This window comes from Dryobates pubescens, chromosome Z (genome assembly GCF_014839835.1).
Source record: "Dryobates pubescens isolate bDryPub1 chromosome Z, bDryPub1.pri, whole genome shotgun sequence".
Taxonomy (NCBI): domain Eukaryota; kingdom Metazoa; phylum Chordata; class Aves; order Piciformes; family Picidae; genus Dryobates; species Dryobates pubescens.
Genome location: NC_071657.1, coordinates 138761218 through 138788121, shown reverse-complemented (window position 1 = coordinate 138788121; position 26904 = coordinate 138761218). Strand labels below are relative to the sequence as shown.

General features: G+C 48.6%; 1 protein-coding gene across 1 annotated transcript; it reads right to left on the bottom strand.

Moving 5' to 3' along the window:
• Positions 1-215: 215 nt before the first annotated feature.
• TBC1D15 (TBC1 domain family member 15) lies at positions 216-26904 on the bottom strand. Its single transcript, XM_054178595.1, has 14 exons — positions 26766-26904; positions 23742-23952; positions 18949-19051; positions 17750-17947; positions 15145-15273; positions 13817-13920; positions 13386-13480; positions 12181-12297; positions 7356-7456; positions 6556-6655; positions 6102-6199; positions 2111-2227; positions 1109-1195; positions 216-448 (listed from the first exon to the last, which is right to left on the bottom strand). Exons 1-14 carry the CDS (start codon positions 26809-26811, stop codon positions 242-244), a joined length of 1713 nt encoding a protein of 570 aa, XP_054034570.1. The 5' UTR covers positions 26812-26904; the 3' UTR covers positions 216-241.

Sequence of the window (26904 nt, the reverse complement as noted above, 5' to 3'; positions counted from 1 at the left end):
AAATGCACTTGGCTACAAAAATATTAAGGAATGTTATTGAAAACAAAAAGGCTATTTTGGTAGAAGAAACTACAAAAATAGTTAAGTTGAGTCATGTTGTAAAGCTTTAATGCAAGAGCATTACAGTACAGATTTTCCTTTCCAACCTTAAAGCTTAATCAACACCGAATTTAAATATCCCTCTCTCAAGTGCTTGAAAACCAACGTGCTCAAAGCCTCTCTCCAGCTCAGCCCACTGTCACTATGCAGGTGTCAAGCTCTGTGTCTCAGATGTCTGTTGAGTGGGGTCTCGTGTTCCGTTGGCAGCGGTTACAGGCGTGGAGATGCTCGGGTATAGCGACGGAGGACAGCTCAGCACAGCGCCGCTTCCGTCCTCCCCAGGATCCGAATCCGGTGTTACAGAACTGCTTTCTATCCCCAGGATCTCCCCAACTGCTTGAGGCAATTCCTAGAAAGGAGGAGGAGGAAAGAAATTGTAAACATTAGAAACCACTGCAATTCCGTGAGGAACATTAACAATAAGGATGCAACCAATAAGGGCTGGACTGGATATCTCTTGAGTTCCCTTCCAACCTCTCATGTACTGAGCTCCTCCTCCCCCAAGCCATTCTTATCCCTGGTTAGCTGCACTGAAAGCATCTCTTTCAGCAGTACTTCCAATTAACTTACCCTTTTCTCTATCTGCTTTCTGAAAGGCCAGAAGAGGACAGGCTCAGAAATTACCTCCTGGTTAACAATGTGATCTTCATTACAAACCCAGAAGACTAAACCACTGGAATAATGACACACATCAAAGTCAGTGCTGGCTGAACCCTTGGGTGAACTCTGCCTGTGAAGTCTGCTATGCTTTCAGAGCAATGCACCTTTCACCTCACCTTTAATCACATCATTCATCCTGAGGTTATCTGGTAAGAGCCAAGAGCTCAGGAGCTAAAGCCCAGTGCACAGTGTGACTCCGTAGCATTAATCACTTGCTGCGCTTGTGGAGCCACAGCACGTTCCTTAGCAAGCCCAGGCACTTAGGTACCTTGTAAGCCACCCATGTGGCCAACCACATAGTTTTACTGCCCAGAAATGCTCACAGCAGCTATGGTCAGAGTATCTTTACCTTGCAGTTCATCATCTGCATAGAAATTGCTTCTGCTTTGCAGAGTATATATTCCACGTCGATTTTCATAGACAGTTCATTGATATGCTGGAAAAAGGGAGAGTCAGAGAGTCACAGATGGTAAACACCATTGTACAGCACACTGCTGGCAGCCATCACCCTGCAAGCTGCCCCCTCTAGTGAAGGAGTGATGAACACACTTTGCTTGGACAAACAGGCAATGAAAAGTTGTACTATGCCACAGCTGCCTTCCACCAGTAGCCAGGAGCTGCAGGAGGAAACTCTGCTACTTCTAAGTGTGACAAACTCCCCAGGCTTCCAGCTGCTCCAAGGAGACAGCAAGAGCAATGCTTGCTTTTCCTCCTGTGAGCACATGAAGCACTGGTCAAAGGAGGAGAACAGTTTTCCATCTGCCAGTGATCTGGTCACTGAACACAGACATCAAAGAAGCATTTTGCAAGCATGTAGGACAGGAGAATAAATCTGATGAGGAGCAGCTGAAGGAGCTGGGGATGGTTAGTGGGAAAGAGAGGAGGCTGAGGGGAGACCTCCTGGCTCTCTACAGCTCCCTGCAAGGAGGTTGTGGAGAGGTTGGTGCTGGGCTCTGCTCCCAGGTCATTAGTGACAGAAGAAGAGGGAATGGCCTCAAGCTGCCCCTGGGGAGGTTCAGACTGGACATGAGGAAAGCTTTTTTTCAGGCAAGAGTGGTGAGGGCTTGGAATGTGCTGGGCAGGGAGGTGGTGGAGTCCCCAAGCCTGGCTGTGTTTGCAGGGGGTTTGGCTGTGGTGCTTGGGGCTGTGGTTTAGGGGTGAGCCTTGCAGAGCAGGGCTCTGGGTTGGCCTTGGTGCTCCTGAGGCTCTTTCCCAACCTACATGTTTCTGTGATCCTGTGACAGACATTCAGCTCACAGTGGATGCTGTACAAGCTGGCACACCCTCCTCCCCACATGAAACACTCCCCAGAGTTCATCCACATTTAAATGATGCATTAAAAATCGAGTACCTTTAATATTTCATTAAAGCCATAGTGCTTGTCCATTATTTGCTGCTTTTCAGATTCCAGGATGGCACAACAAAGGAGGAGATGGAAATTCTGGCAAGGCAATTCTGTCCACATGACCTGGTGAAAGATGAGAACTGCTTGGGAAATGCTCCTGCCTTTTGTCTGAAAAGAAAGGCACTTCTTGGAAACCAAGGAAGCCCTCCAGCCAAGTGGCTTTAATGAACTACTTTTGAAGGCAACTAAGTATTTCTCCAGTTCTCTGGAACTTCTCTTTTAGCCAGAGATTACATTAAAAAAAGAAAAAGAAGCCTAAGAAGTCCTGGAAGTAAGGAGTAGAATCTCAGGTGGTAGCTCTCCATCCCCCCTCTGCAAATGAATGCATCACAGGGTAACAGCACAGTCTGCCCATTCAGCAGGACCTGGACAGACTGAGAGCTGGGCACAGAGGAACCTGATGAGGCTCAGCAAGGATGAGAGCAGAGCCCTGCAGCTGGGCAGGAAGAATAACCTGCAGCAGGACAGGCTGGGAGGGGAGCTGCTGGAGAGCAGCCCCAGGGAGAAGGACCTGGGAGTGCTGGGGGGCAACAAGTTCTGCATGGGACAGCAATGTGCCCTGGGGGCCAAGAAGGCCAAGGGGGTCCTGGGGTGCATTCAGAGGAGTGTGTCCAGCAGAGCCAGGGAGGTTCTCCTCCCCCTCTGCTCTGCCCTGCTGAGACCTCACCTGGAATATTGCATCCAGCTCTGGGCTCCCCAGCTCAGGAGGGACAGGGATCTGCTGGAGAGAGTCCAAGGGACGGCTGCAAGGATGCTGAAGGGACTGCAGCACTGCCTGGGGAGGAGAGGCTGAGAGCCCTGGGGCTGTTTAGTCTGGAGAAGACTGAGAGGGATCTGATCAATGTCTATCAGTATCTGAGGGCTGGGGGTCAGGAAGGAAGGGACAGGCTCTGCTCAGTTGCACCCTGTGACAGGACCCAGGGCAATGGATGTAAGCTGCAGCACAGGAGGTTCCACCTCAACATGAGGAGGAACTTCTTCACTGGGAGGGTCCCAGAGCCCTGGAGCAGGCTGCCCAGAGAGGTTGTGGAGTCTCCTTGTCTGGAGCCTTCCCAGCCCTGTCTGGATGTGTTCCTGTGTGACCTGTGCTGGATTCTATGCTCCTGCTCAGGCAGGGGGCTGGGACTTGAAGATCTCCAGGGGTCCCTTCCAACCCCTAACATCCTGGGATCCTGTAACATCCCTTTCAAATGGGTTCCCTCAATTCATGTGCAACAAAAAGCCAGCACAAGTTCTGCTCAGACTGGAAACACCCTCAAAGCAGTTCCTGTCTCTCTCCTGAACATAAAGGGGAAATTGCTCTCCTGTGCCTGCAGCTTGCCTTTGTCAATGCCACGTACACACCCTGCTCAGGCCAAGGAAGCTGCACAGCTCCAGAGAGGAAAAAACAAACACCAAAAAAACCCAAACCAAAACTCAAACCAACTGAAAAACCCCTCAGTGTTTACAGTGGGACTTCAGCTGTGACACAAGTGCCCCTGGCTTTCCCTACAGCCAGCAACACCTTGCCTTAGCTTGTTTTTAAAACAAGCCAGCCCCTTGCTATCCCACATCCCCCAGCAGAAGGAAAGGAGCCTCTGCAGTGAAGATGTATTATGATGTGCTGGAAGGAACCTGCAAGCCTGTCATATCAATAGGTTTCCATCACCTTCCTCAGGCAGACAAAAATACACTCAGGGGTTAGAAATACAGTGTGCTGCTTTTCCCTATGCACATATGAAAGCAGATGCAATAAACTCCTGCTAACCTGGGACTAAAAGCTGTGAGAAACCCTAATGTGCTCATCAATTTAAAGAGAAAAACCAGCCTTTAGGAGCACTGTGATAACACCCAGGGGAGGAAGCAGGCTGGGGGATTTCCTCCTCCCCCCTCAAAAATCACAGGGTCAGAGGATGTTAGGGGCTGGAAGGGACCTCTGGAGAGCTTCCAGTCCAAGCCCATCATTGTAATTTATCCTTGGAACTGATAATTCACTTGGTTCCCTCATTTATGAATGTGATGAATAAACCTCAGTCCTCCTCCAGTTAAAACATCACTTCAACACTCTGGGATAATAAATGCCACCAACTGCTGACAAAGAGCTAAAGAAGATTTACTTCAGACAGCTTTAAACACTGCTCCTCCTCTTTATGTGACTCCTTTCTCATTAGAGGAAAAAAGGCAATAAAAGCATCAGCTTTTATTTGTTATTGTATCAGAAACCTTCTGTTTCATCACAACACAGAGTTTATGCACCTCAGCCCTGCTCTTATCACCACCCTTCTGTTTCCCAGCAGGACTCTGTGATGTTATGTGCTAGAAAATCCACCTTCCAGTTATGTGAAGGCTTCCTCTCCTGTGTGGGAGCCTGCTCTGGACCTGAGACAATAAGCCTGTGCTGCTGGGGTGCTTCTCCATTTCCTTGGAACAAAGAACTGGAGAGAGTTCAACAAAAACATGAGTTCACCTGAACTGCCCCATCTGACCTCAAGGTCATCCAAAAAGATCCTCAAAGAGAGATTTGATTAACCTGAAGCTCTCAGACCTTCCTCCTCCTGCTGTTTCACATGATGGCATTTGGCATCACAGGGCCTTAGCAAGCTCCTCTTCTGGCACCATCCTCTTTATGGTTTTAGCTAACACAAAACCTACCTTACAAGTGTTGCATTCCACCAGCATCAAGGAACTCACCACACACACACAAATGCTACTGCTTCTAGCATAAGCTCTTTCCTATTAGAAGTAGGCAGATACTCTCCACTTGCTACTCTCACTTAAGAGCCTCCTCTGAAGGATGAGTGTGGAGTCCCCCAAGGATCAGTGCTGGGACCAGGCTTGTTCAACATCTGTGTTGGTGCCATGGAGAGTGGCATTGAGTGCACCCTCAGCAACTTTGCTGATGACACCAAGCTGTGTGGTGCAGCTGACAGATGGAGGGAAGGGATCCATCCAGAGGGACCTGGGCAGGCTGCAGAGCTGAGCCCAGGACAACCTCATGAGGTTCAACAAGACCAAGGGCAAGGTCCTGCAGCTGGGGCAGGGCAATCCCAGGCACTGATACAGGCTGGGCAGGGACTGGCTGGAGAGCAGCCCTGAAGAAAAGGACTTGGGGCTGCTGGGGGAGGAGAAGCTCAACAGGAGCCAGCAGGGAGCACTTGCAGCCCAGAGAGCCAAGCAGAGCCTGGGCTGCAGCAAGAGAAGTGTGGCCAGCAGGGCCAGGGAGGGGATTCTGCCCCTCTGCTCCACTCTGCTGAGATCACAGCTGGAGCTCTGGGGCCAGTTCTGGAGCCTCTGTTCCAGGAAGGATCTGGAGGTGCTGGAAGGTGTCCAGAGAAGGGCCATGAGGATGAGCAGAGGGCTGGAGCTGCTCTGCTGTGAGGACAGACTGAGGGAGTTGGGGTTGTGCAGGCTGGAGAGGAGAAGGCTCCCAGAAGACCTCATTGTGGCCTTCCAGGATCTGCAGGTGGCTCCAAGAAAGCTGGGGAGGGACTTTTGAGGGAGTCAGGGAGTGATAGGACTGGGGGGGATGGAGCACACCTAGAAATGGATAGATTCAGATTGGATGTGAGGAAGAAGTTGTTCCCCAGGCTGGATGTGGCTGTAGTGCAAGGTGTCCCTGCCCATGGCAGGGGGGTTGGAATTGGATGATCCTTGAGGTCCCTTCCAACCCTGTACAGTTCTATGGTTCCAAGGATCCTGACCAAACCATTTTCAACAGCCAGTTTATCCCCCCCAGCTCTCCAGGATTGTTTTCATTAGCTTCCTCTGCTCTGGCTGAGGAGATGTGACAGGCAGGAAGTCACAGCGTGGCTCAGGTATGCTAAGATGTCCTTCACCTCACTGCATTGACCCAGCCTAACACATAAAAGTCAGTCTAGTGGAGTGTTCAGCACTCTGCCACAGGTCCCCTGCCTTCTGTTCCAGAGAGCTGGGATTAGATTTTGAGGTCCCCTCTTACCTCCCAGAGGCGAAGAATGTCCTGAAAGCTGAACTCCCTTTTGAATCTGATAAGAAGCCATCGGAAGCAAAAATAAAGGTAGCCTGAGTCTTGAGATTCTAGGAATAAGATTGTTACATTTCATAAACACCACATTTAGTCAGGACAAGAGAGGAGGGAAAACCCAACAGACCTTCCAGGTACACAACCATACCCCTGGTGTTTAAGATGGCAGCCCCTCTCCAGGACCAAAAGCTCCTGAGGGTACCATGTCATTAGAACCAGCAGCAGGACCGTCCTGCTTTGCAACAGGCACGGCATCCTAACCGGAACCTGGAGGTGTCACTGAGTCACAAGTCCTGCATTCACAGGAGATTACTACAGGCATCATGTTTAAAGGCTGGCAGGGGTATCAAGGCACAGAGAATGCAGGAAGCTGCTGGAGCTGCTGTGAGTGAGGGCACGATGCACCTACCTAAATAGCTGCAAAAGCCACTGTCGAGCAGCCGGAGCAAAGTGCTCAGCTGGATGAGCTGTGTCTTCATGCCCTGCATCTGCTCTTCAAAATTCTGGTGCTGGAGGGGAGGGGGGGAGGAAAAAAAAAGGTAACAAGTAATGGCATTGTCATTTTTATTAACTCCATGATAAGAAAACTCAATAGCTAAATGAATAACCAAACCCCAGCTGTAAATCTCAAGCTGAACTTGTATTACTGCAGGAGCGGCTCTCATCCTTTACTTATCAACCTGTGGATATCTGACTGCACTACTGCTGAGATGGCTGCCTCCTACTGGAAGGTGTAGCTAAAGCAGTGACCTGTGTGTCTTCAGCAACACTTTGTATGTAACAAAGGTCATCTTCCATCAGCCTATGCTCTGTGCCTCCATGCAGCACCACTGCACTCAGGCCAGCCAGGCAGCTTTGCTTTCACTCCTGTGCAAGCTCAGCTTGTGTCAGGTCTAAATGGCATTGAACAACTCACAGCAAACCATGATCCTGAACACATTTCTGCTAGGGGCTCCTGATTAATACAAACTCATCTGTGAAGGCTCTGAGTTACTTTGGAATCTGCAAGGAGCCAGATCTGCCTGCACTGCACAGCTGCAGCACTGCAAACCCACCACAGCCTGGGTGGGTCAGGAAAAGCCTACTGACTCCCAGCAGAGGATGGCTGCTGCAGAAGACTCTTCAACACCCAATGAAACCTGGAAGAATTAAGCCCCAAATGCTATCCACAGCTGATCTGTTTGTATGGACTGCAAAGCCTTATGTTACCATTTGATCCATGTATGACACAAAGCACCAAAAGGCATCTACTTCATTCTCCATGACATACAGGACAGGTGAAAGCAAGTCGCTCATCCCCTGGACGTAACCTTGAGGGAGGAAAGGATGGGGGAAAGAACATTTGCATTCCAGGCTTCTACAGAGCATCTTCCAACTCAAGCACCAAGACAAACATTTTTGTGTTAACAATAACCAACATCCAGTAGAGCTAACAGGATCTAGCAACTGTTCCTGCCAGTCTTAACAGAACAGAGAAGAAACATAAAATACCAAGAAACTGAGCTGGCACAACAGACACAAAGGGAAAGAACAACCCCACGGAGCAGGAGAGGCTGGGGACTGAGCTGCTGGAGAGCACTGAAGGGGAAAAGGATCTGAGGGTCCTGGTGGGTGGGAGGTTGAGCATGAGCCAGCAATGTGCTCTGGTGGCCAAGAAGGCCAAGGGCATCCTGGGGTGGGTTAGAAGGGCTGTGGGCAGTAGGTCAAGAGAGGTTCTCCTGCCCCTCTGCTCTCCCTGCTGAGGCCACATCTGGAATATTGTGTCCAGTTCTGGGCCCCTCAGGTCAAGAAGGACCTCAGGGAACTGCTTGAGAGAGTCCAGCACACAGCCACAAAGATGAGGAAGGCAGTGGAAGATCTTCCTTATGAGGAGAGCCTGAGGGAGCTGAGGGCTCTGTGGCTTGGAGAGGAGCAGCCTGAGAGGTGACCTCATTGCTGGTGCTAAAGCTGTGCAGGGTGAGTGCCCAGAGGCTGGAGCCAGGCTCTGATGGGGGATGCCCAATGCCAGCACAAGGGGCAGTGGTGGAAGCTGAGGCAGAGGAAGCTCCATGTGAACAAGATGAAGAATTATTTCCCTGTGAGGGTGACAGCCCTGAAGCAGGCTGCCCAGGGGGGCTGTGGAGTCTCCCTCTCTGGAGCTATTCCAGCCCTGCCTGGATGTGTTCCTGTGTGACCTGCTCTGGGTGCTCCTGCTCTGGCAGGGGTTGGACTGGCTGAGCTCTGGAGGTCCCTTCCAGCCCCTAACATTCATTCTGTGACTGTGATTTGTAGTCAACAGTCCCCATTCAGTGCTCAGAAGCATATACTGATACTGGCAAGAAGATTGAACACATCCCTTGCATCATCACAACTACAGGCTCCTATTTCTTCTCTTCTCCACGTGGACCTCATTGCTTTCTTCCATCTATTTAAAATCTTTCCATGCCTTCCCACTTCCCCTCCCAGCTGAGGATTTTCTTTCCAAGCAGATTTCAAGAGGAGATGTTGAGTTTCAATCCCAGGAGAACAGATGGCACAACAGCTTTCATGAAGAAAACTTCACACTTCACAGTTCTTTCTGAGAGGCACTGAACATGCTTTAAGGATCTCTGTATTTAAGGCACTAGAGACTTTTCCTGCTTGCATGGACTTTAAATCCACTAAAGCCTGAGACCATCTACCCAACCAAACAGCCAAGACTGAGGACTAGTCCCCATCAAACTGCAGAAGGGTATTAACAACAAAGTATTGCCTGAGAATACAGAATTAAGCAGGTTGGAAGAGACCTCTGAGATCATCCAGTCCAACCTGTCACCCAACACCACCTCAGCAACTAAACCATGGCACCAAGTGCCTCATCCAGGCTCTTTTTAAACACTTCCAGTGATGGGGACTCCACCACCTCCCTGGGCAGCACATTCCAGTGGAGAAGCTCAAAGCAAACATACCCAGACCTGATTCAATGAAATGCCTTTAGGTTTCTGTGCCCAGAAACAGGGAACCAAATAGCTGTGTCCTAAGAAGCACTCACATCCCTTGTAAGAACAAGCTGCTCTTCAGCACCAGAACAAAGCAGCTGGCTTTAGAGAAGGACATCTAGAACAGCTGGCCCATTTTAGCTGTATATAAAACATTTTCACAGTTCACCATTTTAATGCTTCTTCCAGCCTCCTTATTTTGCAATTAACAACCCAAACAAGAACAGAGGACAAGGATTTGTAGTGCTCACTTTCCCCCCTCTTCCTGACTCTCCCAATCCAGCTTTTCACTGATGCTCAAGTCAGCTTATCTGCTGCCCTGCTGCTGCTGACCTCCCTAAGCAAGGGAGAGTATGATTTATGTGCATGTCTGCTACCAGGGGTTGGTTCAACACAACAGGAGATTGCTCACTTAGACCCAAGCTTGGCTGATTCCCTTTCTTAATGAGGTAATTGCAACTGAGTAACTGCAGAGAGGATTGGCATCAATGACTGTCAAAACACAGAGAAGGAAAAACCAGAGGAGGACAAAATTCAGGTAAAATAATGACAAGCTCAAGGGAAAAGACAGTGTTCTATTCCTCACCATACAGCAAATGAGAAGTGAATGGAGAGCAATTTCTGTCCAAGACAGATCAGAAGTCTCTCAGATAGTAAAGCAGACTTGAGAAATTAATTCATAGAAAGGTTGTTCTGGCAGCTGCTCTGCCTCCTCCCCTGGCTGGTACTTTGTGGCACCAGGCAGACCTCTCTACAGCTGCTGCTGGGAGGATTAAGAGCTTGAGCAGCTGAGGAGCCTTGGTCAGATGTGCCAAGCTTCCATTTCCCTTGCTTGTTTCCCAAAGAGAAAGCTTACCCACTGCAATACATTTAAGGCACCTGGAATGGGCAGTGATTGTGCTTTCATTTCCCTTCATTACTGCCAGACAATGGGGGGGGGGGAGCAGGGGGAGGGGAGGAGTGGAACACAGCTACATGGTTATACAGTCTCTCTCTCTTACACAGTTGGCTCTCTGGGCTGCAAGTGCTCACTGCTGGCTCCTGCTGAGCTTCTCAGCCCCCAGGCACTTTTCTTCAGGGCTGCTCTCACCAGTCCCTGCCCAGCCTGTATTGGTGCCTGGGACTGCCCCAGCCCAGAACACAGCAGCCAGAGGTCATGCCAAGGGTGGAGGGGGGAAGCAGCTAGAAATACCTTTTCACTCCCTCCTCTCCAAGGCAATCAGCAGAAGCAGACAGCTGTTGCTTACACACTGATCAGAGGGAGATGTGGCATGCTCTTCCTTCTGCAACAGCTGCATTCTCTGAAGCAACTTCTGACCAAGTGTTATGGAGACTTTCAAAGCTGGCTCTTACACTTCAGAACTCCCCTGTTTACTAACAGCTGCTGCAGCATGCTGTGCTTTAATTACAGCAGGGGCAGCTGGTTTGTCATTTTTATTGACAGATTCATCTTAACAGCAGCTGTAAAACTCAAGCTCCAAGGACTCAGATCCATTTAAAACTCCAAGCAGCAAGCAGAACCAAACAGAAACACCACCATTAGGGCTATGGTGAAGACAAACTGGCTCTTAATTTTCCAATCCCAACTCAGCTGATGAATTCAGATGCCTGTGATAAGCATCAGATAGAAGAGAACAAGAAACAGGAGGAGAAACTGAACAGAGTTATCTGCACTATTGGAGTATGAATCTTGACACTTACAAACCACATTGTAATCAATACAAGATGAGGAGCAAGGCAGAAAACTGGGGGGGGGAAACACCATGAAAGTAGAAAACAGGGTAAGACTAAAACTGCCTGAGTGACAATGTTATTGCTATTATGACCTGTGAGTCTGTGTCCTTTGAAGTGAATCAGTAGCAAATGAAGAGGGACAGATTATTTCTTGTACCCCCAGTTTCCAGTGGAGGCTTTCAGAGGTTTCAGCAATGGGAGATTTTGCATTATTAACACTGATAGCTGCCCATTAGAGAGAGATTATCTTGTATTGGGCAGTGCCTCTCCCCAGGTTAAAGCCTTTCAGATGCAGGCATTTTCATTTTATGCCAGAGTGAAACAGAAGAGGGGGCAAAATAAATCCCTGTAATTGTTCAGGCTAGATGAGGCTTTGATCAGCCTGGTCTAATGGAAAGGATCTCTGTCTATGGCTGGGAGTTGGAACTGGTTGATCTTTAGGTCCCTTGCAGTGGGACCTTGACAGCCTGGACAGATGTGTGGAATCCAACAGGATGGCATTTAACAAGTCCAGGTGCTGGGTGCTGCACTTCAGCCACAACCACCCCATGCAGTGCTACAGGCTGGGGTCAGAGTGGCTGAGAGCAGCCAGGCAGAAAGAGACCTGGGGGTACTGGTTGATAGTAGGCTGAACATAAGCCAGCAGTGTGCCCAGGGGGCCAAGAAGGCCAAGGGCATGCTGGCCTGCATCAGGAGCAGTGTGGCCAGCAGGAGCAGGGAAGTCAGTCTGCCCTGTGCTCAGCACTGGTTAAGCCACACCTTGAGTCCTGTGTCCAGTTCTCACTTTAGGAAAGATGTTGAGCTGCTGGAAGGTGTCCAGAGAAGGGCAACAAAGCTGGGGAGGGGTCTGGAGCACAGCCCTGTGAGGAGAGGCTGAGGGAGCTGGGGTTGCTTAGCCTGCAGAAGAGGAGGCTCAGGGAACACCTCCTTGCTCTCTCCAACTCCCTGAAGGGAGGCTGTAGCCAGGTGGGGGTTGGGCTCTTTTCCCAGGCAGCCAGCAGCAGAACAAGAGGACACAGCCTCAAGCTGCACCAGGGGAGGTTTAGGCTGGAGGTGAGGAGAAAGCTCTTCATAGAAAGAGAGACTGGCCATTGGGATGTGCTGCCCAGGGAGGTGGTGGAGTCACTGTCATGGAGGTGTTGGATGTGGCCCTTGGAGCCATGGTTCAGTTGTCAGGAGGTGTTGGGTGACAGCTTGGACTCGATGATCTCTGAGGTCTTTTCCAACCTTATTCATTCTACGATGCTACAACCAAGGTCTCTTCCAACCCAAAGCTTCCCATGAGCATTAAGCAAAAGTGCCTATCAGAAACTAGAGACTTTCACATTCAGAACTCAACTTACCTAAGTCAAAGTCATACATGCAGTAGGTCATCAAAATATCATGCAGCAAAATCAAGCCTGGGTTATCTTCGCCTTCGTAGAACTTGTTTGTCCGGTCTGTCCGGTTCACATCCTTCTCTAAGGGAACACAACACACAACACTCTCAGAGTAAGCTCTGCAAAGCCAGCAGCACATTAATGCAGAGTGGGTTTTAGGCTGCTGCTCTCTTCCTCAAACACTGCTGCAAAACTTGGAAGCACAGGAGATTCCACCTCAACAATAGAACAACTTCTTGACTGTGAGGGTGCCAGAGCCCTGGAGCAGGCTGCCCAGAGAGGTTGTGGAGTCTCCTGCTCTGGAGCCTTTGCAGCCCTGTCTGGATGTGTTCCTGTGTGACCTGTGCTGGATTCTCTGCTCCTGCTCTGGCAGGGAGAGTTGGACTGGGAGATCTCCAGAGGTGCCTTCCAAGCCCTACCATCCTGGAGCCCTGTGATGTGCTTTCACTTTCTTGTTGTCTGTCATTACTTTAATTAAAAAACAAATCACACCATGAAGTAAAGTAAAGAGGCCTTTTACTGCTAACTGATTGTGAGCTGGAGGGCTGGAGCACCTCTGCTATGAGGACAGACAGAGAGGTGGGGTTGTTCAGTCTGGAGAAGAGAAGGCTCCCAGGAGACCTCATTGTGGCCTTCCAGTATCTGAAGGGGGCTACAAGAAAGCTGGGGAGGGACTTTTGAGGGTGTCAGGGAGGGATAGGACTGGGGGGGATGGAGCAAAACTAGAAGTGGAGAGATTCAGATTGGATGTGAGGAAGAAGTTGTTCCCCATGAGGGTGGTGAGAGCCTGGCACAGGTTGCCCAGGGAGGTGGTGGAAGCCTCCTGCCTGGAGGTGTTTGCAGCCAGGCTGGATGTGGCTGTGAGCAACCTGCTGTAGTGTGAGGTGTCCCTGGCCATGGGAGGGGGGTTGGACCTGGCTGATCCTTGAGGTCCCTTCCAGCCCTGACAGTTCTGTGACTCTAAATGAAGCTAAAACCCCCAGCCATCATCTAACACCAGCATGTAAAGCTCTCTAGTACTCCAAGATAGTTTTAGTACTACAAATATACCAAAGTTGAGCCACCTCTGCCAAGGCCAGCACAGTAGCTTGTAGTGCCTGTTCATGCAGTTCCCAGTGAGCTGCCAAGGTGTGATCTGGGCACTCAGGTGCTTCCAAACCTGCCCTTACCTATAAGGCTCCGATAGTCTCTTAACCTTGAATTCCGCTTCTCCTGTTCCTCACTGACAGACTTCCACTGCAGCTTCATCCTGAAGTACTCATCCCTGAAGAGGAAAGGTAACTTTGAAACCAAACCATGCTCAATTATCACATTCCTTTCTGTTTAAGGCCTTCCTTCATGCCATTTTTCCTGTACCATAAATGGGACAAAGTCCTGTTCATGTATCACTGGAACTGTAGTTTGCAAATCAGGCATGAGGAACCCCCACACAATTCTCTGCAGTCAGTCATCTTTAGCACCTGTCTTTCCTGTTTCCAAAAAGCCTCCCACATCACTGTATGCCTTCAGAAAGCAAGCAGGGTAAACCTGTTGTTCCTCTTTAACCCCTCCAACCACCTGTTGTTGCTCCTCTCTAACCCCCAAGCCCCAGCACGCTCACGTTTTCCTCTTCTGCAGGTTTGCTCTCTCTTCTTTAGTGCTGTTCCAAGGAAAATAGCCCAAAAGAAACTTCCATGCCTCTTTTCTCAAAGTATGACAGAGACCCTAAGGGAAAAACAGAGAAGAAGCATTAACAAAAGACTGGTTCCATTTGGTGGGGAAAATTCCCTGTAGTGATAAAAGACTGCTACAAGTAACAAGTTCCAAGAGAATCTTTACCAGTAAGCTTCTGTTTACATCCCACCCAATTCTTACCTGCCAAGTAAGTATCACACTAGAAGGAAACTGGAGGAAAAGAGTCTGAGTAGAAAACTTCTGAATCACAGAGTGAACTGAGTTGGAAGGGACATAGAATTGTCAGGGTTGGAAGGGACCTCAAGGCTCAGCCAGTTCCAACCCCCCTGCCATGGGCAGGGACACCTCACACTACAGCAGGTTGCTCACAGCCACATCCAGATCCTTTCCCTGACTAAATCAGGGCCAGGAACCCCCCAGCACTGTGCTACACAAAACATCCTCCCAGCACCCCCAGGTCCCTTACTGCCTGGCTGCTCTCCAGCCACTCTGTTCCCAGCCTATAGTGCTGCTTGGGGTTGTTATGGCCAAAGTGTAGAACCCTGCACTTAGCCTTATTAAATCTCATCCCCTTGGCCTCTGCCCAATGGAATGGTCACCATTCTCTACTTCTCCTCAAAGTCCAAGTGTGCAGGGCTGCATGCTTGCAAAGATACATCAACAGGTGCAGAAAGAATGAATTAAGGCAGCCAGAGTCTCGCCAAAAAGAATAATACCAAAGTAACACTAGGCAGGATACCTACAGAACATAACTGAGCCTCCTTTCACATTCACATAGCAAAACCCTTCAGTTCAATGAAGAAATGCCAGATGAGGTGTTTGGGACTGCTCTGATGAGGGACAAACCCAGGCAGATTGCTGGGCAAAGAAGAGAAGCTTTTGCTAAAGAAAGACAGGGAAAAGCCCTTAAAAAGAAAAGAATAAAGCAAATATTCCAACACTGCAGCAGTGGTGTATTCCTGAAAGCCACTCCAATTCATCTCCTTTATTACTTAAGCCTTTGTGTTCTCAACTCTTCCACTTGAGCTACCACAAGATCACTCTCCTTGTAGAGCACTTTGTATGGTTGCAAGACTGCTGAGGTTATTTGATGAGCGTGAAGCTGTGCTTTATGAGGTCTCTCCAGCCACACTGACTGGCTCAAAGCCCTGCACAAGGCTTTACAAGTACCATGAAAACAGCAGAGGCAGGTGTGGGCAGGGAAGGGAAAAGCACTGAGCCACAGGTCTCGCCAGCTGTAGGAAAACAAATTACCCCTTTGAATATCAAGTGCTTTATGTAGTCAACATCCAGAATCCTTCCTTCAGAGTCCATATTCTTAGCCCATTCTTCAGCTGACACAGGCTCTCTCCTGCTCACTTCAGGCTGGCTGCCCAGATCAATCTGAAACAGAAGCAGATGTGCTGTATGAGTCTCACTGAAACGCCTCAGGAGTGTGCAGCAGCTGCATGAGCAGTGCTGTGCCTGCCAGTCTGACATGCACTGGCACTGCATTATCACACAGAATCACAGGATTGGCAGGCTTGGAAGGGAGCTCAAGGCTCATCTAGCTCCAACCCCCCTGCCATGGGCAGGGACACCTCACACCACAGCAGGTTGCTCACAGCCACATCCAGTCTGGCTGCAAACACCTCCAGGCAGGAGGCTTCCACCACCTCCCTGGGCAACCTGTGCCAGGCTCTCACCACCCTCATGGGGAACAACTTCTTCCTAACATCCAATCTGAATCTACCCATTTCTAGTTTTGCTCCATCCCCTCCAGTCCTATCCCTCCCTGACACCCTAAGAAGTCCCTCCCCAGCTTACCTCAGTACATGTGCATACCTCAGTTAGCAGCTCTAAAGACTTAAGGCTATGTGCACACCAGCAATACAACCAGAACTTTAGAGCAAGCCACTCTGTGCTGAGGACCTGGGCATACAGGAGTACTTCAGCTTTTGGAGGAGGTATGTGCCCGTGTTTAAAAACCTTCTGCTCCCACAAGTGCCTCTGAACTAGCTGCACACAGACTGAAACCCCCTGCAACTGGAAATACATGAGGTATGTGCAACACAGCAAACAGCAGGTTGCTGCACTTCAACAGCACACTCCTGATGCACAACGGCAAATTAAGGGAGAACTGAAAACCAGCTTGGAAAGAGAAGCTGCTATGCTGACAGAGACTGCACAGTGTGACTGAAAGGTTAGCTGAAGCACACCATTCCTTAAAGAAAACCCAGGACTTGGTGTGCTTTCAGAACTCCTATCATCCACCACACTTTCACAGTTTGTGGTTAGTCTCTCTCAGTTTCCACACTGAATGTTTAAGCAGAGCAGAATCCAGCAGACTAATTCCTCACTTTCTAGAACTATTTTGGTGATGGCAAGCACCAAGGCAATTTGTGTTTCAATTCTTTAGAAGTTATTTGCCAGATTAAGACATTTAGGTCAGTGTTAGTTGCAGTGTGTAGCAGCTGTTATGCCTTTTCTCATTGACAAACAAAGTGCTTAAGTGCTAGGCAGCAAGTTCTTAGAATCACTTAGTTGATACAGCAATTAACACTGTTTTGAACTCAAGGGAATAAGTAGCAGTCACAGCAGTGTAACACTCTCAAAACACATAAGCTGCTTAAATAGCAATCATAAGCAGTTAAAAATAAACCCCTTCCACCTATGTGTAAAAGCCACCAACAGAAGTCCAAAGCAGGTATAATGATCCATTTACAAGTTCATTCTAGATGTGGTTCAAGTCACACACAAGTCTACATTTACACACCCTAGGCATGAAATGGCCAATTAAACACTTTGTTTTAATCTTCTCAGTCCCCTCAAACCAAACTGCAAGGTGCAAGTGATTAGCCAAGAAAGCTGGTTACTAACCTTCACACCTCAGTGTCACTTCACATAGCTCTCTGACTGCAGATGAAGCACTAAACATGAAATGGGGCACTTTGGGGGAGTGGCTCTTAGACAATGACAATCCTCACTTCAGGAATGACAAACATTCAAAGCAGAGCTCACATTTGCAGGCATAAAACATGGGATACCCTAGAAGCAGCTGATGATACTCTCCCGGTCCTGTGAATCAATGGCAGAGCAGCACCAGCCACCAAGCACAAACACCACAACTCACCAGGCTTCCAGTCCTGCCATTCCTTCAAAGGTGTGCATCAAAGGCATAAATGCATCTGTCTCATATTCATTGTCCCAGTTTAGGCTGAGTGCCTTTGAGAACCACCACGAAAGAGACCTCCAGAAGGTACAGAGTGTGCAGGAGGTGTACCAGAAGATGTAATCTTTGCATTTCCTTCCCTAAATCCCGTGGCTCTATAAATCTGACTGCAAAGTTGTTGTCTCTCTCTTTCTTCCCTTTCTCCTCCCCAGATGCAGTGAGCTCCCTTACCTGGTGTGGGGAAAAGATGGTTCCAGTCTTATCTGTGGCCCTCAAGGCCTGACTAATTTTTACTGCATAACCTTAGCCTGTTTAGGTCTAATGCCAGGGACAAAGGGGAGGCAGTTCCAGGCCTGGCCTGAATCCAGCCTAGCAATGGGGAGGAAGAAAGAGCCCTGGGGCAGATGTTAAACCCCAGGTGGGGAGAAAATGAGTGCAGGGCTTTTGGTTTGATGTGGTGGAGGTTTTGTGTGGAAGTCTTTTTGGGCCTAATGAGCTTCTCTGTCAAACCCAGCTCATGCTTCCCTTGGTACTTTATATGCCTGGCTATGCTCACCACTACACACTCTAACATTGTAGTAGGGTAGCTTGTGAGCAGCTTCTCCTTTTAAACTTTCCAATCCTGGGTGAGAAGTGCTTTGCTTTTGCCCCAGGGGCACTGGGGCACTCTGTCCTGCTCTAAACCATGACATCCCTTTGCACACTCACCCGTGTGATGACTTCAAACCCTGGCTCTTCCTGCTGATTGATCTTGAGGCCCGGGATGGCATCGTTGAGGAAGTCTGCCATCTCCGACGGCGGGCGCCGCTGCTGGGAGAGCTCGCTGGAGCGGAAGCTGTCAAAAATGTAGTTGGTGACTTTGGAAAACTTCCCCATTGTTACTGTGTAGGGATCCTTCTTCAGCTTCTGTGTTGGAACAAGGAGAATTTGGATTATTTGGAATTCCTCTACTCTTCCTGCTGTCTTGCCAGCCTCAGAGTTACCGAGGTTTCGTGTATCAGCAGTCTCACATCCGTGACGGAAGGGAAATGGTATCTGAAGTACTGAGGTAAGACTGCACTGATTTGCAGGACTGGGATAGCACTGTGCCCAGAAAGCTTCTATGGATAGAAGTGGATCAGATCCACCACTTGCTTCCCAGTGATGAATGCCACAGAATGTTTTCCTTATGCCTAGCTTCTCTACCTTCATAGGAAAAAACCACTCCTGAATCATCATGTACTCTGCCAGGAATCTCACACAAAACTTGACTTGATAAAGAATGTAATGGACTCATCAAGGGTTTTCTTTAATTAAACAAATCACTGAGTCAAAACACTGGCCTCACTCAAGGCACTGGAAGTTTTGCTGCCCATAAACTCAAAGCAAGCAAAAAGCAAAAAGCAAAAAGCAAAAAGCAAAAAGCAAAAAGCAAAAAGCAAAAAGCAAAAAGCAAAAAGCAAAAAGCAAAAAGCAAAAAGCAAAAAGCAAAAAGCAAAAAGCAAAAAGCAAAAAGCAAAAAGCTCCTTGAGGCAATGTTGTGCTCTTTGCTGCTTCAAAACTGCCAGAAAATACCAAGAACAGAAGATTCACTCAAGGAATGTTTAGAAAATCCTAATTAACATTCTGGGGACTCCTAAATGTTTTTCTTCTCCCCCCTTTCTGCAGCTAGCTGAACCCAAATGTACAGGATCAGCAGTCACTTGGATAGGTTTGAAACAGGACCAGAAGGAAGCTCAAACATGATGAGCACAAAGCAGCCAGCTTTCAAGGAAGTGTAATTTCCATTCCTTCTAGAACAAAATGCAGGCTTTTGCAAGGGCAATGGGGCAGGAAATGTTTGTCTGACATGGCAGCTCCATTCTTATTCTCCCTTTGTGATAAATGTCTTCAGAATAAAAGGAATTCAAACCAAAAAGGCTACATACTTGTAGTAAGCCATATGATGGTTCATCAAAGAGGTTTTCAAAGGACTGGGACAGAGACTTGTTCTGAGAGTTCACAAGCAGAATCCGTTTGTCCTGGGAAGATCTGCAACACAGTTTTTAAGAGACCATTTGTTTTTCTTGGCAATGTTCACAGAACCTTCCCTGGCTGTGGGAGTCACACTGCAGGCTTTGCACAAAGCAAGCAGGTTGGATGCAAGCTCACTCTTAGCTCTTGGCACAAGTTCAGAGCTAACACACTACAGAACAGGACTTCCACTGGAGAGCTACAAGGATGCTGAAGGGACTGCAGCACTGCCTGGGGAGGAGAGGCTGAGAGCCCTGGGGCTGTTCAGTCTGGAGAGGAGAAGACTGAGAGGGGATCTGATCAATGTCTATCAATAGCTGAGGGCTGGAGGTCAGGAAGGAACAGGGACAGCCTCTGCTCACTGTGCCCTGGGATAGGACAAGGGGCAGTGGATGGAAACTCCAGCACAGGAGGTTCCACCTCAACAGGAGGAGGAACTTCTTGACTGTGAGGGTCCCAGGGCCCTGGAGCAGGCTGCCCAGAAGAGGTTGTGGAGTCTCCTTCTCTGGAGCCCTTCCAGCCCTGTCTGGATGTGTTCCTGTGTGACCCATGCTGGATTCTATGCTCCTGCTCTGACAGGGGGGTTGGACTCCAAGATCTCCAGAGGTCCCTTCCACCCCTAACATCCTGGGATCACAGAATCACCAAGGTTGGAAGAGACCTCAAAGATCACCAAGCCCAACCTTTCTTTCTTTGAAAACTCATGATGCTTTTGAGCAATTCAGCAAGTTACTCTGGAAGATGACTTCTGTCACCCAGATGTGTGAGCTGCCTTCAATTACAGCTTTCTATATCTGACTACAGACAGAGATGACACAGGGAAGGAAATTTGGTGAGACATGGTCAGCCTCAACACAGCATATGCTGAAACTCCTTTAATAAAGCAGAGGAAGTGAAAAGTGCCCAGGCCACCACATATGGTTAAGGAATTCTTTCTACCAATTAGTAAATCTTACAGTAAGGCTCCTTGTAAAAGATAAAAGGAATGCAATCTACTATTTAATGTATGAAAGCATATCAACAAATAGCTAACCACCAGTATTACAACAGCTAATCTCAAATTCATTCCAAATATTCCTACTGATAGGAGCCACTGTACTGTGAAACAGAACCATCTTCAGTTCCTCCCAGCAAGAGAGATTGGCCACTGGGATGTGCTGCACAGGGAGGTGGTGGAGTCACCATCACTGGAGGTGTTTAAGAGGGGACTGGATGAGGCATTGGTGCCATGGGTTAGTTGATTAGATGGTGCTGGGTGATAGGGTGGACTGGATGATCTCAAAGGTCTTTTCCAACCTGGTTAATTCTATTCTATTCTATCTCAACAGGGCCCTGCAAGCCTATTTCTGTATAAACTTCAACAGCTAAATGAACACAGCTTGGCTTAACTCACTGCATTTATATACTCTTGCTCTGAACATTTGCTTCTCTCACAGGTTTGCATAGGCAGATGAAAAAGTAATAAAGCCAGAACTGTGCTGCTCCTAGAGTTTCACCTGTTCCTTTGCTCTCATCTCTCACTTCAACATTCCATCTTCCCAGCCCCAGCACAGATACCCTATCAATTCATTAACCAGCTTCTGGAGTCACCAATTATCATCACAATGTGTGACAGAAGAAAGAACAGCTAAGCAGCCAGGCTGACATTCAAGCCTCAGAGTTGGTAGCTAGGCAGGGCCACACACTCTGCCATTTGACTAATCCATCACACAGACTTAGATCTGTAAAATACCTCCCCTACTGCCCTCTCCCAAAGTTTAAACCCACTGTTTCTAGCCTTTGAAAGAAAAATTACTTTTACTTTTATTAGTACCTGCATCATCTACCATGTTATTGAAGTGAGAGATAAGAACTTTAATAAGCCTTATCTCTCCTGCCCTCCGCCAGCACAGGACACCACCAGCACTGACGGATATGAAATGCAACAAGAGATCTCATTTTGAGGCAGCCAGACACCAGCCAGAGGCAGCAACAGTGAGGGAACCTCAACTGGCTTGCACTGCAAAGCAGCACAGGGGCAAAGGCTGAGTCATGTGTTATGTCCTCCTCAAACTAAGGGAACAAAACTTTGTGCAGCTCCGTTTGAATTAAACCCCCTCTGTGACAGACAGCTGGCACCAACAGCAGCAATAACCTGCAGCAGCACAGGCTGGGAGGGGAGCTGCTGGAGAGCAGCCCCAAGGAGAAGGACCTGGCAGTGCTGGTGGACAGCAAGGTGAGACAGCAATGTGCCTTTGTGGCCAAGAAGGCCAATGGTATCCTGGGATGCATTTAGTGGAGTGTGTCCAGCAGATCCAGGGAGGTTCTCCTCCCCCTCTGCTCTGCCCTGCTAAGGCCTCACCTGGAATACTGCATCCAGTTCTGGGCTCCCCAGTTCAGGAGGGACAGGCATCTGCTGGAGCTCACTGGTTTTAAATTGCTTCTTTTAAAGCCTCAAAGGGACCAAGTGGCAAGTGGGCATAAGGGACAATCATCTAAAATGGGAAGTCTCTAGTTGATAATTCATCACAGCAACAAAGTTTTGATGATGTCAGTGCAAACCAGTTTGCTGCACTGTCAAATGCAGCCAGCAGGCACACTCAAAACTTGGTCCTGCTCATTAAATACCTCTTATGAGAATTAGTCAGAAAATTTGAAGTGCATTGCTGTAGTACACAGGCAATAAATTTGGTATGAAGCTTCCAGCAACTCACTACAACACAGGTGGCTTTCCAGGGTTTGCTACACAGGTTGCCTCCTCAACCTGCCCCAGCCTACCAGTCACTAGCCAAAAGATGACCACAAACAAGTAAACACAGAGCAGAACAATTTCCTTGGGGCTTGGGGGGAGACAGATGTGGGGGCATGGCTGGACAGCAATGCTTCCCTGTGCCTGCAGAAGTAGTGACATCAGAAAATTAAATGGGAAGAGGTTCAAGAAAGATCTCCAAAGAAGCCTAGGAAAACCCCCTCAGAACTTAAGATGAAGTTGCCATCCAAGATTTGCTAATCCACAGCTGTACAGAAAATATGCTGACCTACACTTTTACCTTGTCCATCTCATAACCTCTCCTTTGCTCTTCTGGAATTTCCCACTTGACAAGCCCACAAGTGATGCTGGTACCATACCAGCCAGTGCCACCTCACCAACTGCTCACACTCACCATGACACAGACTCCACGCAGCTGACAGCTCCTGCTTATCACCAGACACAACTCCAGCTACTGGCACTGTCAGAGCCTTTCACAAAGCACTTCAATGAATACACAGAATCACACAAGTACTGAGGCTGGAAAAGACCTCAGATCATCCAGCCCAATCCTCCTGTCCTACTGACTTGTTCCCTAGCCTAGCAGCACTACTCAGTGACAACCTTCTCTCAAAGGGAACTCTGACCTGGTTGATGGTACTAGTGTGAGAAGAGCCCTCTGTGAGTATTCCCACAGCCCCTTCACTATCCACCTCCAGATCTCTCATCAGAGTATTTATGTTGCAAGTATCAACAAAACACTTGTGCTTTATCCACTCTCATTTACCATGCTGCCTTCTTAAACTATCATGCCTATGTGGCTAGAGCAGAACATTTTCCTTCAGTCTGCATTTATGCCATGCCAATCAAAAAGGCTTTGATCCAAGTGAAAAACCTGTAGGTAATACAGCACTCCTTATAGGGGAGCAGAATCCTGTTGGGGGGGGAAGTTTATATCCAAATCAAAGTAGTTGACAGTACTGCATCAGGAACAGTGTGGCCAGCAGGAGCAGGGAGGTCATTCTGCCCCTGTACACCGCACTGGTTAGGCCACACCTTGAGTTCTGGGCCCCTCAGTTTAGGAAGGAGGTTGAGTTGCTGGAACACATCCAGAGAAGGGCAACAAAGTTGGTGAGGGGTTTGGAACACAGCCCTGTGAGGAGAGGCTGAGGGAGCTGGGGTTGCTTAGCCTGGAGAGGAGGAGACTCAGGGGTGACCTTATTGCTCTCTACAACTGCCTGAAGGGAGGTTGTAGCCAGGTGGGGGTTGGTCTCTTCTCCCAGGCAAGCAGCACCAGAACAAGAGGACACAGTCTCAAGCTGTGCCAGGGGAGGTTTAGGCTGGAGGTGAGGAGGGAGTTCTATACAGAGAGAGTGATTGCCCATTGGAATGGGCTGCCCAGGGAGGTGGTGGAGTCACCATCACTGAAGGTGTTCAGGAGGAGACTTGATGGGGTGCTTGGTGCCATGGGTTAGTTGATTAGGTGGTGTTGGATGATAGGTTGGACACAATGATCTTGAAGGTCTCTTCCAACCTGGTCTATTCCATTCTGCTGTAAGTTGCCTCACCCACCAGTGCCAACACTCACAGAGATTTCACACAAAGCAGAGCTCAAACTTCAACACAAATTAGCACATCTAATAGAAATGGCTCATGAGGAAGAACGGAGCTCTACACTGAACGCTCCTGAGAAGCCTCGGTACCCACTAGAGGGAGCTGGGGAGACACCAGGGAGCCAACAACACTTCAGCAGGTTCTAAGGGGTTTCATCAACTGATCCAACCATTTCAAGACTTCAGGCAACATTCCAAATGCATGAGCAGAATTACAGCTTCGGTCACCTTGCAAAGGGATTCTACTAATGAGAAGGGGAAGAGAAAATCTCTCAGGAAGCATGAATCTGAACTGCACTGCAGAATTTAGGAAGGAACCCAACAGCTGCCCCTGTTAAATCAGAACAAAGAGTGATCTGATACTTACTCATTCAGCACAATATGCTTTTCAAGGCATTTAATCAATAGTTTGCTATCTCCACGATGGAAGTGAAGAGCTGGAAGCTTCACATCATCTTTCAGACAGAACACCAGGTAAGACCATCCCATGCCTTCTTTGTTCTGTTTGATTGACTTCAGATCTGTCAAACTGAACAGGAATGACCACTTGCTTTCTCCATTTGCATGAGTTGCAGTATCTTAAAAATAAAAAAGAGGGGGGAGGGGAAAGAAAAAAAACAAACAAACCACCACACACATGATTCTCAGTCTGACTTCCAGGGTTAACAACAACACATGCATTGTGTCTGTCACCATTCATGGCAAACACAAAAGCAAGCACTGCTTCTGACAACAAAATGTGTCCCCTAAGTATCACAGCTGCCATTTCTGGATTTCTCTGTCTCTCCTCATCTCCTACAGGCTTCCAAAATCATCAGCAAGTCCATTAGACTGCTCCCCTAAAGCTGTGCCTGCAGTTTATGAAGTGATGCAGGACTTTCATTCACAACTCCATCAAATTCCAGGGGCAAGCTGAACCCCACCAGCACCTCCACTAGGCAGCACTGCTTCCTCAGGCCAAAGGCTGTACACATTACAGTACTGTATGCTCTGTACTGCACACAGCATCAGCCAGGCATTGTAAATCTGCTTCCAAAAGTAAAGCAGAGGAAGGACAATATAGGAAGGAGCTGATGGAGCAGGTCCAGAGGAGGGCCACAAAAATGATCAGGGGGGTGGAGCAGCTCTGCCACAAGGAGAGGCTGAGGGAGCTGGGGGTGTTCAGCTTGGAGAAGAGGAGGCTCCAGGAAGACCTAATAGCAGCCTGCCAGTACCTGAAGGGGGCTACAAGAAGGATGGAGAGAGACTGTTTGCAAAGGCCTGCAGGGACAGCACCAGGGGCAATGGCTTCAAACTAGAGCAGAGCAGATTGAGACTGGATGTTAGGAACAGGTTCTGCACCATGAGGGTGGTGGAACACTGGCACAGGTTGCCCAGGGAGGTGGTTGGGGCTCCTTCCCCAGAGATAGTCAAGGTGAGGCTCAAAAGGGCTCTGGGCAGCCTGATGCAGTTGGGAATGTCCCTGCTGCCTGCAGGGAGGTCAGACCAGATGACGTTTGGAGGTCCCTTCCAGCCTGGACCATTCTATGACTCAAATCTCCCCATCCAGCCCTTCTCCCATGCTGTGCAAGCATGTACACACTCTGCACAAGACTGCACACATTCAAAGAGAAGGGATCAAATTTCCTTTTACCAGAGGACATAAAATTGTCAGCAGGCCTGGAGGGAATCTGCAGCCCTCCTGCACCCATCACATTACAGCAATGGGAAATAAGCAAGAACTAAGTGGCAAAGGACAGAATTCAAGTCACTTGTGCTCACTGACACTTTGGTCTGAAGATGAAGAATCAATGTAAACCAGTGACATAAGAAACCATCCTGTGCCTGATCAGATATGCTGGCTCTAGCTTTACATCCTGCTAGCTCTAAAAGCTCCTCTCAAAGTATCCTAGGAACAGAGATTGTGCTTCACCCCAAACCAGTCATAATCTTACACCCAAACCCTGCACTTGCACATGATGTAAGTGACCTGTAAAACCATCACAAGAAAAGGCACTACAGGAGAATCAGAGAGAAAAAGAAGATGACTCAGGTCATTGTCCTTTCTGGCCTACAATATAGTCATACCACAGGTTGAGCTGGAAGGGACCCTAAAGTTCACCCAGTTAAAACCCCCTTGCCATGGGCAGGAATGCCTGCCTTGAACACTTCCCAGTGATGGGGCATCCACCACCTCTTGGCCAATTTAATTACACTTACCCTCTTTCAGTTTAAAAATGTTACCTCTTGTCCTGTCACTACAGTCCCTGAGAAAGAGTCCCTCTCCATCTTGCCTGTAAGTTCCCTTTAAGTACTGACAGCTCTAAGGTCCCTCCAGAACCCTCTCTTTTCCAGGCTGAACAACCCCAGCTCCCTCAGCCTGACCTCACAGAAGAGGCATTTCAGTCCCCTAATCACACTCATGTCTCTCCTTTAGATCCACTCAAGCAGGTCCATATCTTTCTTATGCTGGAGGCCCCAAAGCTGAACACAGTACTCCCTGGGGCCTCACAAGAGCAGAGGGGCAGAATCACCTCCCTCAGCCATGCTTCTTTTCACCTAGCCCAGGAGGCAGTTGGCTTTCTGGGCTGCCAAGCACACATTGCTGCCTCCTACTCAGTTTTTCATCTACCAGTGCCCTCAAGTCCTTCTTGGCTGGGTTGCTCTCAATCCATTCCTCACCCATCCTGTATTTGTGCTTGGGACTGCCCCAACCCAGGTGCATGTCTCTGCTGAGATGATGCAGATGCAAAGCCATTTTGCACAAGGAAAAAAGTGCATACAGAAAAGCCCCTTGCACCATGTAAGTGTACATTCCATCTCCCACTGCTGCTGCAGTATGCAAGGATACTTGAGCAGTAAACCACATTTTCTGTCCTAAGACAACACCTACTTCAAATTCCATTTCTTTGAAGGAATGCAAGAGCTCAACACAAGTAAAACTGCTGTATCATCTAATAGTTGTCACACCAAGAAGTCAGAGTTCACATTTAACGGCAATACAAGCCACTAGCAATTGAAAGAAATGAATGGATTTGTAGGCAGGCAGCAGCTATTCCATTGTCATTCCCTTATGAGGTGATGATAGGACTGGGGGGATGGAAAAAACCTAGAAGTGGGGAGATTCAGATTGGATGCTAGGAAGAAACTCTTCCCCATGAGGGTGGTGAGAGACTGGCACAGGTTGCCCAGGGAGGTGGTGGAAGCCTCATGCCTGGAGGTGTTTGCAGCCAGGCTGGATGTGGCTGTGAGCAACCTGCTGCAGTGTGAGGTGTCCCTGCCCATGGCAGGGGGGTTGGGACTGGCTGAGCCTTGAGCTCCCTTCCAACCCTGACAACTCTGTGACTCTGTGAAAAACACCACCACTAGACAAACCAACAGACACAAAGTCCCACACTTGTGTTTGAAATACCTCCATTTGAATGGGGTTTCCTTTTAAAAGAGACTGTGGTGACCATGTCCCACTCTGCCTCGTAGCTGCTGGGGCGGTCTGCTCCTCGGGAACATTTGTCTTTAGGAGTCTGAGTCCACTCCACAACAGAACTGGAATC